Source organism: Glycine soja, chromosome 14 (genome assembly GCF_004193775.1).
Source record: "Glycine soja cultivar W05 chromosome 14, ASM419377v2, whole genome shotgun sequence".
Taxonomy (NCBI): Eukaryota; Viridiplantae; Streptophyta; class Magnoliopsida; order Fabales; family Fabaceae; genus Glycine; species Glycine soja.
Window position 1 is genome coordinate 30,291,787 of NC_041015.1, and position 16,915 is coordinate 30,308,701.

At 36.5% G+C, this 16,915-nt stretch overlaps 1 protein-coding gene across 1 annotated transcript; it reads right to left on the bottom strand.

Annotated features, from left to right (window-relative positions):
- Window positions 1-6,165: 6,165 nt before the first annotated feature.
- Window positions 6,166-11,493, bottom strand: LOC114385409 (putative wall-associated receptor kinase-like 16). The gene is made up of 4 exons (XM_028345477.1): window positions 10,904-11,493; window positions 8,607-9,622; window positions 7,924-8,085; window positions 6,166-7,585 (listed from the first exon to the last, which is right to left on the bottom strand). The coding sequence occupies exons 2-4, from the start codon at window positions 9,475-9,477 to the stop codon at window positions 6,411-6,413; spliced, it is 2,208 nt and encodes a 735-aa protein (XP_028201278.1). The 5' UTR covers window positions 9,478-9,622; window positions 10,904-11,493; the 3' UTR covers window positions 6,166-6,410.
- Between the last annotated feature and the right edge of the window lie 5,422 nt (window positions 11,494-16,915).

The window sequence follows — 16,915 nt, forward strand, 5'->3', positions numbered from 1 at the left end:
GTTAGGAGAATGTAGCCTTAATAATCTTTCTTAGAACACAAAGCAAAAAATTGCTTAGGTAGTCAAACTTCAACCATGATGCATTAACAGATGGTAAGTCTAGGCTTCTTATACATAGTGCTCTCAATTCCTAAATTCTATCTAGTTACATTCGTGTCACGTATTCACACACACATACTAGAGTCTTTCCTACACAAGTCTAACAACTTTCTAGTAGTCTTTCCTCTTAACTGTATAACAGTATCAGTTAGATTAGTTAGATTGGTTAGGGTAGTTAGCTTTCGGTTATAACAACCATGCATCACATGTATATAAGCTTCCACCATTGATGAATAACAAGTGAGCTGAAGCTGATCATTTTCTCTAAGTTGTTCAGAACTCTCTTCTTCCCTTATGATTTCATGTATCATTAATATGGTATCAGAGCTCTTCTAGTGAAGAGTTCTGCTGCGCATTCGTTCCTCCTTCCACTACCCACAGAAATCCACCATGAATGAAACATCCATCAACAACATGGAGAGTTATCTCTACCTCCATCCGAGCAAGAACCCGGCCACTGCCCTCATTTCCCCAATCCTAGATTCGACCAACTACCACTCATGGAGCAGGTCCATGGTCACTGCATTAAGTGCCAAGAACAAAGTAGAGTTCATAGATGGCAGCGCACCTGGACCTCTGAAAATAGATAGAATGCATGGAGCGTGGCGTCGATGTAACAATATGGTTGTCTCGTGGATAGTTCACTCGGTGGCCACCTCCATACGTCAACCTATACTTTGGATGGACAAAGCCGAAGAAATCTGGCGCAATCTGAAATCAAGATATTCACAGGGTGATCTTCTGCGCATATTCGACCTTCAGCAAGAAGCTTCAACGATGAAACAAGGCTCACTCACAGTGACTGAGTATTTCACTCGTCTACGCGTGATTTGGGATGAGATTGAGAACTTTAGACCCGATCCCATCTGTTCCTGTAATATCAGGTGTTCCTGCAACGCATTCACCATTATCGCACAACGGAAGCTCGAGGATAGAGCCATGCAGTTCCTACGAGGCTTGAACGAACAATATGCTAATATTCGTTCTCATGTTCTCCTCATGGATCCCATACCCGCTATCTCCAAAATATTCTCCTATGTAGCTCAACAGGAAAGGCAACTACTGGGTAACACCGGACCAGGTATTAACTTCGAACCCAAAGATATCTCTATTAACGCTGCTAAGACCGTTTGTGATTTCTGTGGACGCATTGGTCATGTGGAAAGTGCGTGCTATAAGAAGCATGGAGTACCCTCTAATCATGATGCAAGAAATAAGAGTAATGGAAGAAAAGCATGTACTCACTGCGGCAAGATAGGACATACTGTAGATGTCTGTTATCGGAAACACGGGTACCCGCCGGGATACAAGCCTTACAGTGGAAGGACCACCGTGAACAACGTAGTGGCAGTTGAAAGCAAAGCCACTGATGATCAAGCTCAGCATCACGAGTCTCATGAGTTTGTTCGCTTCTCCCCTGAGCAGTACAAGGCACTTCTTGCCTTAATCCAGGAGCCATCCGCAGGGAACACGGCACTCACTCAACCCAGACAGGTGGCTTCAATCTCATCATGCATCGACAATACTCCAACAAACCCAGGTATGTCTCTTTCTTTCAAAGCGTCTCTCACCTCCTGGATATTAGATTCAGGGGCTACAGATCACGTAACCTGCTCCCTGCACAATCTTCATTCCCATAAACGAATCAATCCAATCACAGTGAAACTCCCGAACGTTCAATATGTTCATGCAACTCACTCAAGAACTGTCCAGCTCTCGTCCAACATAACCTTACACGATGTTCTTTACATACCCTCTTTCACATTCAACCTTATTTCGATATCAAAGCTTGTGTCTTCTATTAATTGTGAATTAATTTTTTCTTCCACATCATGTGTACTGCAGGAAATGAACAACCATATGAAGATTGGTATAGTTGAAGCAAAGCATGGTCTCTATCACCTGATACCTAACCAGTTGACCACCAAAGTCATGAACTCTACTATCACTCATCCTCGATGCAATGTAATTCCCATAGATCTTTGGCATTTTAGGTTAGGTCACCCATCAGCTGAAAGGATACAATGTATGAAACCTACTATCCTCTTCTAAGAAATAATAAGAACTTTGTTTGCAACACATGTCATTATGTGAAGCACAAGAAAATGCCTTTTTCTCTTAGTAATTCACATGCATCTCATGTTTTCGATTTGCTTCATATGGATATATGGGGTCCGTGTTCTAAACCATCAATGCATGGGCATAAATATTTCTTGACCATTGTCGACGATTGTTCACGCTGCACATGGGTACATCTCATGAAATCTAAAGCTGAAACACGACAGGTCATTATAAATTTCATTACATTCATTGAAACACAATACAATGGCAAAGTTAAAATCATCAGAAGTGACAATGGAATTGAGTTCTTCATGCATCATTATTATGCATCAAAGGGAATCATACACCAAACAACATGTGTTGAAACCCCAGAACAAAACGGTATCGTAGAACGAAAGCATCAGCATCTACTCAATATCACACGCGCACTCTTATTTCAGGCGAGTCTACCACCTAGCTTCTGGTGTTACGCCTTGCCACATGCCACATACCTAATTAATTGCATCCCCACACCATACTTGCATAACATTTCACCTTACGAAAAGCTACATAAGCATCCATGCGACATCTCTAACCTTCGTGTTTTCAGGTGTCTGTGCTACATTAATACGCTCAAAGCAAATCGGCAAAAGCTTGATGCTAGGGCACACCCATGCATCTTCATTGGTTTTAAAATGCATACGAAAGGATATCTTGTATATGATTTGCATTCTAATGATGTTACCGTATCTAGAAATGTCACGTTTTATGAGGATCATTTTCCTTACTATTCTGAAACCCAGCATATAAACTCAGAACATTCAGCTCCCTCTCCGGGACCCTTTTTCGGCAAGAGCCTTGACCCACAAATAGAAAATCGCTCATCACAACCTACGATATCAGTACCGTCATCCAATGAACCTTCAAATGAGCAACCTCTTCCACATCTTAGGCGATCCACAAAAGCCAAAAACACCCCAACATATCTCCAAGACTATCATAGAGACCTTGCTTCATCTACACCAAATACTTCAGCGGTCGTTCGTTACCCACTTAGTTCCGTGCTTTCATATTCACGTTTGTCTCCTGCACACAGGAATTTCGTCATGAGCATTTCCTCAACAGCAGAACCTACCTAATATGCCGAAGCTTCTCGCCATGACTGCTGGATTAAGGCAATGAAGGTCGAGTTACAGGCTCTCCAGTCGAACAACACATGGAGACTCACACCTTTTCCTCCTCACAAGACAGCTATTGGGTGTAGGTGGATATACAAAATCAAGTATCGGGCAGATGGATCCATAGAGAGGCACAAGGCGCGATTAGTTGCAAAGGGGTACACCCAAATGGAGGGGTTGGATTACCTTGACACGTTCTCTCCGGTAGCAAAGCTCACCACGGTGCGCCTTCTTCTTGCGATAGTTGCACTCAACCAGTGGCATTTACGGCAGCTGGACGTCAACAATGCGTTCTTCCATGGAGAACTTGACGAAGAGGTGTATATGCAAATACCTCCAGGACTTTCGGTTGACAATCCACAGCTTGTGTGTCGTCTTCAACGGTCCCTTTACGGACTCAAACAAGCCAGCAGACAATGGTTCATGAAGTTATCGAGCTTCTTAAGCTCTCATGGGTTTCAACAGTCGAATGCAGATCACTCCCTCTTCTTGCGCTTCATCGGAGACATCACTACCATACTCCTAGTATACGTGGATGATATCATCCTCACGGGAAACAACATAGCTGAAATACAAACTATGATCACCCTCCTGGATCGCGAGTTCAGAATCAAGGATCTTGAGGATTTAAAGTTCTTTCTTGGGCTCGAAATCGCACGCACCTCTAAAGGAATCCATCTATGTCAACGTAAGTATACATTGGATATTTTGAGTGATTCAGGAATGCTAGGTTGCAAGCCCAATTCAACACCAATGGATTACTCCACAAAGCTACAAGCAGATTCAGGAAGTCTTCTTTCAGCCGAGTCTTCTTCTTCCTATAGAAGATTGATAGGCAAACTCATATACCTTACCAACACACGACCCGATATAACATACGTAGTCCAGCAACTCAGCCAGTACATGGCCACTCCCACCAATGCTCATCTTCAAGCCGCTTTTCGCATCCTCCGATACCTCAAGGGTACACCAGGTTCAGGACTCTTCTTCGTTGCCGCAGGCACTCCACAACTCCGAGCATTCAGTGACTCGGATTGGGCAGGATGCAAAGACTCAAGGAAGTCCACTACGGGTTACTTAGTTTACTTTGGTTCTTCTGTTGTCTCTTGGCAATCAAAGAAGCAATCAACTGTATCACGCAGCTCCTCCAAAGCTGAATATCGCGCTCTCGCTTCCACTACTTGCGAGCTACAATGACTGACTTTTCTGCTTCAGGACTTTCGCGCCACACTCATTCAACCAGCAACCTTAAACTACGACAATCAGTCAGCAATTCAAATAGCCACTAATCCCGTTTTCCATGAACTAACCAAACACATTGAGATAGATTGCCATATTGTCCGACAGAAGCTTAACTCAGGTCTCATAAAACTCTTTCCGATTTCATCATCCCTGCAACTCGCAGATATATTCACTAAGGCCCTTTCACTCGGCATTTTTCAGCACCTTTGTAACAAGCTGGGAATGATGAATATCCATTCCCAGCTTGAGGGGGGCTCTTAACTGTATAACAGTATCAGTTAGATTAGTTAGATTGGTTAGGGTAGTTAGCTTTCGGTTATAACAACCATGCATCACATGTATATAAGCTTCCACCATTGATGAATAACAAGTGAGCTGAAGCTGATCATCTTCTCTAAGTTGTTCAGAACTCTCTTCTTCCCTTATGATTTCATGTATCATTAATATTTCCTTTCCTAACTGACTCCGAATTATAAGCTATTGATGTTTTGTCCAAACAGATAAACATTGGTTTAGTATTTTAAGCATATCTGGAGTTGTAAAGGTCAAAACGACATGAGACCAACATCTAAATTTCAAGGACAAATTTCTCTACTACTTTCAAGAAGACAACTAGAGTCAAATCTGCCACTTGGAAGGTTGAATAGCTCATGGACAGAGGCGGTTGGGAAAAAGAAGGATATAAGTTTTGGTTAACATAAATCTACAATATATGTTCCTTTAGGTTGCATGTCAATAATTTAATATTTTACGAATTACCATATGAATGGGTCATGATGAGCGACGTAGATGGAAAGAAAGGAAACTGAACCTAATTGAATGACTGAGACACTGAGCACTCTTTTAATTAAGACTCTTTCTAGTTCAGAGAAAGACAGTTCCCCGCCAAGTTCTTATAGATGCAATCACTGATGGAGATTGGAGAATGTGTTTAACGACTCAATAGTATTAATTCTTTTTTTTTTTTTTAATAAAAATAGGTATCAAGAATTAATTTGGTTGTAATTAAATAAAGGTATACTAGTTTGTGTTGTTAGTATTTTTCTTTCCATGATATGTTGACGGATTGTTTGTATCCTACGTCAATTTGATCATCTTAGAGGATATTATTTTCTAAGTCTTGATCCGGTGCTTGGCATGCATAAAATCTAAATGTCATTGTGCTTTTGAGTTGTTGGGATGATGCCGTTCCATTAACCCTTTCATTGTTAAATATAACATTGTTTTTTCAGCATTTGATATTATCGAAGTTTAGCTAGCAGTATTTCAAGTCAGTTGGGATCTCATACACTTTCAGAGTTGAAATTCAAAGTGTTTTAAACTATGCTTCATGGTTACAGAAACCAAGAATAGAGACTTGTTATAAACTTCGTATTTTATTTTGTTTTTAGGTGCAAGAAGTCCACCAATTATTTGTCTTTGGGTTTGTTTGTATTATTCTCACTTGCGAAATTAATAAATAGAATCACATAGCAATAGGGGAGGAGAATGATCATTGATTTTGCTTCGCTAGATATGACAATCAGACAAGGGTTTCACACATGTTTATGTGCTCCTGGGACGTGCATGTAACTCACTATAAATTGAGAATTGAGCAATGAAAACAAGTTAATTATGCCATGAATTAGCAAAAACCGTTGATTAGAAGCTTAAACAATTAGTCAATCCAGACATACATACATACGCACAAAGTAGAATACATACATACATACTAAGTGCATATATAGCATACTAGAATACATACGTACACACAAATACACACTCATGAAAACAATTAAATGGATTTTTCATAAAGATTCAAAAGGTTGTAACAGAACTTTGATATAAAATGGAGTGTATGATGCCAAGGCATCATCTTCCATCACCCAAAGAAGGTAGTACTTGATCCCTAATGCTGTCATACTCTTGATGGCTGCTGCTATCACCAGGCTCGGAAACGATAGATGATACCTTGTGAACCAAGTAATCAGACTCCTTTAGATTTGCGTCTGTATTAATCCACTGATGCATCTCCAACTCCATTGCCACTTCCTTCATGCTAGGTCTTTCCTCCCCTTTAACTCTCAAGCACTTTGCAGCAAGAAAAGCAACCTTCTTAATCTCCTTTTCATTTTCTTCATTCAAAATGCCATCTTGAAGAACATCAAACAGGCAATCCTCTTTCAAGCAAGATAGAAAGTGGTTAGCAAGACTTCTTTTCTCTTCAGGCCTGCCAAAAGAATAAGGTTTCTCCCCTGTTAACAGCTCTACAAGCACTGCCCCAAAGCTATAGACATCACTTTTCTCCGTTAGTTGGCTGGTTTGCATGTACTCTGGGTCCAAGTAACCAATCGTTCCTTGCACTATTGTGGCTAATTCAGTTTGATCAAGTGGAACCAATTTTGAAGCTCCAAAATCAGATACTTTGGCAGTGTAAGTGTCATCCAACAGTACGTTAGCAGTCTTCACATCTCGGTGGATAATGGGTATTGAGGCTTCTGAATGCAGATATGCTAGAGCTCCAGCTGCCTCTGCTGCTATCCTTACACGGGTTTTCCAAGTTGCATCATTTACCTTTCTTTCGGTGTGTATAAAATCAAAAAGGGTACCATTGTTAACAAATTCATAAACCAGTAAAGGAACTTCTGTCTCTAAACAACATCCCAGTAGTTTGACCACATTTCTATGATTGATTTGTGATAGAACAATCACCTCGTTAACAAATTGTTCATTTTGGCTCTTATCAACTATTTTGGACTTCTTGATAGCAACAATTCTGTTATCTGCTAGATGTCCTTTGAAAACTGTACCAAAACCTCCTTTGCCAATGATTAAGCTCTCGTCAAAGTTGTTGGTGGCCTTCTTTAGTTCTTGTTTTGTGAAAATTTGAATTTGGGAGTTTTCTCTTGTAGAGAGTTTCTGTAGTAAAATGGAACCACCATTCTGCTGAAAGTATTTCTCTCTAAGTTTGATGAGTTTCCTTTTCTGGTATGTCAAGTACAATGAAGTAGTCCCCACAAATAGAATAACAATTCCTGCTGCTACTCCTGCAGTCAGAATAAGTCAAACACAAGTATTCTTGAATTGTTCTTTGAACTATGTTTGTTTCGTTGATAAACTTTTCAATATAGACTTCTAAGTGAAAAGATTTAAAAAATTAAATTAAATTTCTTTCATAACTGAAAATTAACTTATGTAATTTGGCTTTAAAAAAAGTTAAAAGAATATATATATATATATATAATACTGAAGTTGATTTTTATTTTTGATAGAAATTCAATTCATTTTATCTTTTGATTTTCTTCCCCAATAAATACTTATTAAAAATATAAGTTAAATATGACTCTAATCTTTGTAGCCTAATTGGATGTGCTCAGTTGCTTACCTATGACTACCTTGGTAACAACATCTTGTTGGTGGCACCCTTCTCCCTTTGTTCCATTTCCGGATTGCCCCTTCGGACAGAAACATATGTAGGATCCATTGGTGTTCAGACAATTTTTTTCACTTATGCATGCATGATTGCCTATCTTACATTCGTCAACGTCTGCAAATCCCAAATAGAAGCAACGAAGAACTTACTAAAGTGAAATTGTTTTGTGGTAGGTTACTAAATTTCTAAAGGCAATAAAAACGATGTAACTAAAGGAGCTAACTAAATTCCTAATATGGGTCTTTTGATAACATATATAGGAACAATAATTAATTAATCAAACTGACAAAATAAAATTAATAAATGCTGGTACATATATGATTGCAAAAGTTATATATAGGTATATATATTAACCCTCCTCCTGAAGTTAGCTTGCAGCTCTCAGCTGAAGCTGTTAGCTAGCATAGCTTTTTTGAGAGGGATGTAGTTCTCTTTCTTTGTTTTCTTCCCATATCAAATATTTTTTTTAGGTTTTAGGGGATAAATTGTCTGTGCAGCTACGATTACATCTGCACGAGTAACCATAATCAGTGTCCGACTGTCTGTGTTGTCGGTAGATATTGTTCCTACAAGGGTAGAGCAAATTATATGAAGGAGAACAAATAGAGAGGTTAATGTTTAGCATAATTAATTACCTTTGCAACCATCGGGATGGTATGGGTTTCCTTCAAAGCCTTCTTTACATTTGCATCGGTAACCATATCCCGAGTCCACACAATCGCTATTATTTCTGCACGCATAGTCGAGTTTACCCTTGGAAATGCCACATGTCTGGTTTCCAACAGTCCAATCTACGACAAAGGGTGCTTTATTGAACGGGAGTCCTTTTAAATGATCCATCGAGAAAGTATAGTTGCCATTTTTCACCACAAAGGAATAGCTGCATTTGTTGAAGTCGGAAGAGGAATTGAAATTGTTATAGGTGAATGTTTGTAAACTAATGTTCTTCATTCCAGGTGGTATATCGATCTGGCAACATCCAATTCCGGTACATTTTCCATCTCTCTGCATGTTTCGCACGCTCTCTCTGCTGTCACATCTTGTCAAGCACCCCATTGAAGATTTGGTGCCGTCGCGATAGCTGTTGAGGTAGCCGTAAGTGTCGCACCCTACGCTGACGAACTTGTTGTCCTCGCTAGAAATGGCGAAAGCCGGAGTTGTGAGAGTAGCTTCATTACCTTCTGTTTCTACTCCGCCAGCAGATTTTTTTTTGCAAACCTTCGAGACGAAGAAAAGCATGTCCATTTTACCGTCGAGGGTTATGTTCAGAATTTGGACGTTACCGTTTCCGTGATATAAAGTGGAATCTCTGCAAGTGAGTTCCAATGGGTCCTCCAAGAAACAATTCTCACCGGTGACGGAAGAGTTGCCCATGCCAAATGGATACGGAATTTGTGAAACGCTTCCGCAAGAGTTCGAGCAGCCAGGCAGGGCTTGGTCAGCTGCTTCTGCTAGAGCAATCAGCAACAGCATGGTAAGTTGCATTGGCATGGCCTTCAATCCCATTGCTTAATTTTCTTTTGCTCGATTATCACTCACAACTCGCGCTTCCTAGTGGCTTGAGGGTTTATTTATAAATTATAAACTAGAAATCTTTGTGTTTCTTTGTTTACAGTGTTTACTTGAGGAGGACTGAACAGTGACCAAGATGCTGGCACAGCGAATGCGATTAAGATATAAAAACATAGACAGCGTTAGCCTTGCAGAACTAAGAGGCATTGATAAGAGGAAGAAAGTGAGATTACATATAGACAGTCATAAGCATGACCAAACTAAGAAGCACTGATAGGAGGAAGAATTGAGCAAGGAGAGAGACAATAGAACCACTTGCTTAAACCATCTGTCAACTCTTTGAATATAAAATATTATTTGAATTTAACTTTAAAAAAGTCATTTTCTTTTTCCAAACTCTTATTCCTAACTTTATTTTCTCTACTCGCTCACTCAGCTTTCTGTCAAGTCTATCGTCCTCTCCTTTCTTATCTTTCTCAACTTTTTTCTTACTTTTTTATCTTTCTCAACTTTTCAGTTTTTTCCTTCTCATTTATCTCTACATAGTATATTGGATTCTTATCTGATCCATTAATTTCTTTGAGCTGGTTAATTGTTTTAATATTGCGTGTCTATAAACATGCGAAAATCCATTAAAACGACTACGATTATACCTTCATATGTTAGTGGCACAACGCACAACGGCGGTAAAATGTTTCACCAAGAGGATCCATCGGAATGCGGTGGTAAAATGTTGGCTTACAATATACTTCCCTTCTTACGCCCTACATGTGGCCCATGTTTTTAAATAACCGGGCCTTTTTAAACTGTTATATTCCGTATTTCTTATCAAAATTAAATTTTAAAGAGCAAATTACATCTACCTCTACCTCCTCCTCATTTGGGATTTCTTATACCTACAACCCCTCATTATTAAAAATTTACGCAAATCTCTCTTAATTTTTATAATTTTATTACAGATACACACCTATAATTTAACGGTGTTGTTTCTGTTAGCTAAAAGTCATCACACGTCATACATATACTTATTTAATAAACAAAATTTAGACAAAATTATCCTCATCTTCCTTAGTCCATTTATTAAAAGCATGGAGCTTTTTTGAAACCAAAATCTCAAACAAAATCCAATTCTCTTCTAAAGCACTATTCATTCATCTAACACAAACCCAACAATATGTGATATAAAAAATGGGAGAAATAACACGATAAAAAAATTGAGTGTAAAAAAATAACTTCCAGATTCATTAATTCTTAATCTTAAAATCTTTAACTCCAAAATAAATTTTTGACCGTTAGGGTTCGTTGATTCTTAAACAGTACATTATTCATAAATTCTAAATAAGCATATCCATCAATTCCAAAGTTATTAGTCCCTGTAGCTTTTGCATTTAACGTAAAGAAAACAAATGGACTTTGAAACCTTTTTTTTGTTTCTCCCCCACCATTCCTAAAACATCACGGCCACTATTGAAGGAGTGGAGGGCGACGTTGGTGAGGCAAGATCTGCAAATTTTCCGGTTTCCCCTTTGTCCTTTAGATATGTTTCCCTTTTGGCTTTTCTCTACCGTAATCCATCCGATATCCCCTTTTCTCCTTTAGATCTGAAAAACCACATGCATTGTCACGTTCTAACACAGGTGAGGACGAGCAACGCCATAATGACGGTGGCGAGCGTAGCCAGGATAGGGCGGTCGTCGAGCACGCGAGGAAGGAGGTTGGGTGAGGTCGACGAAGCTCCACTTAGTGTCGCTCTGCAGCAGATCCGGGTGGCCCGACAGCGAGTCAGGTGTGTCTGGTGGTGGAAGAGTGCGGGATTAGGGATTGGGACGTGAGAGGTTTGAAGGGTGGGAAGAGATTAAGTGAGAATGGCCCCTTTTGACATTTCACTTAAAATTAATACTGTTACTTGACGGAGTTGGCCCATGGAAACAAAAGTAATGCAATTTAACGGAAATGATGCAGTGTAATAAGTCAAGGCAAGAGAAGCAGGTGTAATTTGCTCTAAATTAAATGAAATTTAGATTTCAATCTTTTACTTTGAACTTCTAAGTGTCAATGGTCGAATAGGTTTGGCTGTCTTGGGATGTTAAGGGATGGCAAATCTTAAAATAAATGAAAAGTTATGTTATTGTTATAAATAAAAGATATACCAATTATTAGAATAATTGTAAAATTCTTTTTTACATTTATTGCAAACATATTAATTTCATGTGTAATATGCATCGTAACAATTGTAATAACCACAACCGTGTGACCGTGACTAAGAAAAATTCTCTTGTATCTAAGAAAGATTTTCTTCATGGTATTTTAGCATTAGTTGTTCATTTTGACCTTGAGTTGCAACAAATGAATGTAAAAATAATATTTCTTAATGGTGATTTAGAGGAGAAGGTTTATATGAAATAATTTGAAGGCTTCTCCTTTAGCAATGGTGAGCATTTGGTTTGCAAGCTTAAGAAATTTATATATGGTTTAAAACAAGCCTCCCGTCAGTGGTACCTTAAGTTTCATGGGATAATTTCTTCATTTGGTTTTGATAAAAAAAAAACCCCATGGATCAATGCATATACCACAAGGTCAGTAGGAGTAAAATATATTTTCTTGTTTTATATGTAAATGATATTTTACTTGCAGTCAATGATTGGGGTTTGCTACATGAGGTGAAACAATTTCTCCCTAAGAATTTTGACATGAAGGATATGAGTGATGCATCTTATATCATTGGCATTAATATTCCTAGAGATAGACCTTGAGGTATTTTAGGTCTATCACAGGAAACCTATATTAATAAAATCTTAGAGAGATTTAAGATGAAAGATTATTCGCCAAGTATCGCTCCTACTGTGAAGGGTGATAGGTTTAATTTGAACCAATGCCCAAAGAATGACTTTGAGAGGGAACCAAATGAAAAACATTCCTTATGCTTTAGTTGTTGGAAGCCTTGTGTATGCTCAAGTATGCTCAAAGCCTGACATTGCTTTTGTAGTTGGAATGTTAGAAAGATATCAAAGTAATCAAGATATTGACCGCTAGAGAGCTGCAAAGAAAGTGATGAGGTACCTTCAAGGGACCAAAGATTACATGTTTATGTATAACACATATGGACAATCTAGATGTGATTGGTTATTTAGACTCAAACTTTTTTGGCTGTGTTGATTCTTGCAAATCAACATTTGACTACATTTTCATGATGGCTAGTGGAGCTATTTCATGGAGGAGTGTTAAGCAGACTTTGATTGCTACTTCTACCATGGAAGTTGAGTTTGTCTCTTGTTTTGAGGTTACATCACATGGTGTATGACTTAAGAGTTTCATTTATGGGTTGAAGATAGTTTATACTATTTCAAGACCTTTGAGAATTTTCTGCGATAACTTAGTTGTTATCTTTATGGCTAAGAATAACAAAAATGAAAGTCAAAGTAAGCAAATTGACATTAAGCACTTAGCCATTAGAGAAAGAGTAAAAGACAAGAAAGTGATCATTGAGCATACAAGGACTAAGCTAATGATTGTTGATCCTTTGACTAAGGGCATGTCACCGTTTAAGTTCAAGGATCATCATATATAGAGAATGAGACTTGGTTCCACTTTATGATTGTATACATACATGTTAGAGTTGAAACTCTTATATTATGATATTTTCTCATATTCAGGTGCACATGGATTTATTTGAGAAATCTATGTTTTGGACCAAAAATAAACATTGAGTTTATTCATTAAGTTTTATTACCATATCAAGTATACTACTTGGGAAATTGAATATATCGTAATACATAGATGATATTACTCGTTATAAGAGGACAACCGCTATGATTCACATGTTATTTTCTTAAGAAAATTGAACATTAACTTATTTTAGTCAATAAGTCAAAATGTTTGGACCAAGTGAAAGAATGCAATAATTTTCTATTAAAAGCTTTGATTAACTCTTTAACAGTGGTCTGGACGTATTGAACTTAGAAGGTCAAGTGTTCCATCAGTTTTGGAGTTGAAAGGCTAGATATTGAATGACATTAAAGAATAGTAATGCCTACTAAATGCATTATTGATGATAAAATACCTATATATAATACATGCATTTGTTCCCTGAGTTTATATATTTCATTTTCGTCTGATATATCATTTATAAAAAGAGCATGAGAGCTTAAAATAATTAAAACAAAACAGTTCTTTCATGACAAAGACTAAAAATATATTTTGATTTTTTTTTTGCATTATCTTTCATTTTATTATTTATAACATCACATGTTTAATATTTTAATCTTATATTTTTTTATTATGAAAAAATGAAAATTAATTTGCATTCAACGTGGTTGAAATAATTTTCGAAGCACACTTTTAATTAATATTAATTGTCAATGAATCGATCATCAATTCCAACGAAATAGATAGACATATATGAAGGAAAAGGACGCCGAGAGATAGTAACCAGTGACTACTTTAGCTTTTAAGACATTTATAGTTCACAGATAGTGCAATTTCCCGTGAAGTGCAATCCCTTCCGGTCATTAGCATGATTCTTTCTTTTTCTTTTATATTGAAGCTCTATATTTCTAATTAATGTTATCTTTTATTATACAAATTATTGAAGTAAAACTTCAATTATTACTAGAGAACAAGACCGATTTTGCTTATGAAAATACATGCAACTTTTGTCCTTTATTCAAAGTATGTCCTAACTTTTTGCTCTTGTTGGGTAAATCTTACTAAATAGCTTCATGACAAAATCTGCTTTATTGGAGAACTAAAAAACTTATCTGCTTTATTGAGTTTCCGACGCATTTTACACGTAATCTATTATTACTTTTAGATTACTGGTCAATCATTACATTCTTTTCTATTAAATAACAATTAAGGCTCTTCATCCACTCTTTATTTTATACTTCAGCCCCAATTATATTATATAAATAAAAATTCTTCAAGCTTCGCAAATTATTGAAAAAGTATCATTTTATCACCTTTAAAATATAATAACACTAGTGGAGAGTCCATGTGATGTATGGGTCGAAATTTCACGGTAAGTGACATAAATACTATTAGTCAGGGTGCTGTTTGTATATAACATAAAGATTATTTGTAAAAATAGTTGATTATGTTGGAAACATTTTGAAATTATTTTAAATTATATAAAAAAAACATAGGAAAAAAATTCAAAAATATTGTGGGTTTGCAAGATAAATTTTATATATCTATGTATATGCTACATTCCCTATTCAACTTCTTTGCATCAGTGTTATGACAAAATAGCAAAACAAAATAAAGAAATAGAGGGTTAAATAACTAAATGGAGAGGACAAAAGATTAGGATTGAGTTAAGTATGTAACAAAGTTGTTAATATAGTTGAATTTAATGTGATGGTAATGAAGCTTAACATGGATGAAACAGGAGAACTTTGATTGTGTCATATGTGGACATAGATTGAATAGCTACAGAGGCAAATACATAAATTATATATATTAATGTGGTCTAAGAACACAACATGGTGTGATAGGAAAGCAGTACAACAAAATGGCTAATGTGTGATGGTAATCAAGCTTAACATGGATGAAACAGAAGAACTTTGATTGTGTCATATGTGGACAGATGGAATAACTCATCCAACACAAAAAAACAAAAATCTAACATGCATGTAAGAAACCATACATGAAAACATCACCGAAAAAGAAGGCAAACCTTGTTTGTATCTGGAAAAATGAAGAAGAGAAAAACATCAATAATAGGAAGTCAAAAGTTATACATTTATAAAAGAAAATACAACAGCAAAGCTACCATTAAAAAACAGAACAACAAAAGTACCATGAATAGAGAAAAACGATAAGCTAACATGCATGTCTTTGATCACATGGATACAATAAAAATGACTTCCAGGTACATATATTTTATTTATGACATTCAAATGTTTTTTGATGGAAAGTATCAAATTAAAATACAAATTTAAATAATAATAATAATAATAATAATAATAATAATAATAATAATAATAATAATAATAATTAAACAAAAAAAGTACTGGGTAGCGTTACCCACACATCCTTACCCCATAGTTGCAATTCTGCAGATTGCTCACAGCATCTAGACAGAACAAATGAAATATATAATAGATATTAGCATTCATAAGGGAAAGTATCAACTGCGAATCGATGGTTTTCTGAAATGCATTGGTTGCAATTTTATAGATTCTTTGTCTACATTTTATGTTTAATGTCTCTATAAAATTGAAACTCATCATGCAAGATTTTAAAATTTCAAATTTTTAATTTGAATTATGATATCATTAAGGTTAATATATAATACTTTAACTGATATTATTAATTTATTTATTCAATTATTAACATGTAATTAATTAATATTTATTTAATTTATTCAATGTTGGTGCTAATAGTAATAGTAAACATATTATTTTGATTGGTTATATTTAAAATTGATTGTTAAGAACCAATTTATTAGGAATAACTCAACGTCTAAATTAGGAATATCCTAACAGAATATAATTATTAATTTGAAAATCATGATTATTTTCATATACTAACAGAATATTTAAATTTGATTGTTAAGTACGGATTTTCATGCTTTTCCCGGGGGTCTAGAGAAAATTGCAATCAATAGGATTTTACTAATCCTTCCTTCCCGAAAGGAAGAACGTGAAAAATTCTTTTTCCTTTCCATAGGGACCAGGAGATTGGATCTAGCCATAAGAAGAATAGAATGCTTGGGTGATAAATAACTCACTTCTTGGTCTTTGACCCCCTCAGTCACTACGAACACCCCCGATTAGTGCAATGAGATGTGTCTATTTATCTATCTCTTGACTCGAAATGGTGGGAGCAGGTTTGAAAAAGGATCTTAGAGTGTCTAGGGTTGTGCCAGGAGGGTCTCTTAATGCCTTCCTTTTTCTTCTCATCGGAGTTATTTCACAAAGACTTTCTGTGGTAAAGAAGAAGGGGGAACAAGCACACTTGGAGAGCGCAGTACAACGAATAGTTGTATGCTGCGTTCGGGAAGGATGAATCGCTCCCGAAAAGGAATCTATTGATTCTCTTCCAATTGGTTGGACTGTAGGTTCGATGATTTACTTCACGGGCAAGGTCTCTGGTTCAAGACCAGGATGGCCCAGCTGCGTCAAGGAAAAGAATAGAAAACTGACTTGACTCTTTCATGCCTGCTCCACTCGGCTCGGGGGGATATAGCTCAGTTGGTAGAGCTCCGCTCTTGCAATTGGGTCGTTGCGATTACGGCTAATGTTTTGTTTCATTCATAAATCCATAAAATATTTTTTAAAAATAGAATTGATTGTTAAGTTGCAACTAATTAGGGATAACTGAGTGTCGAAATTAATTTTTAAGATTAATAATGTAATATTTAAGTTTTTTTGTTGAGTTACAAAAGATTATGATTAAACTTTAATATTTGTATATGATTACGGGACACAAA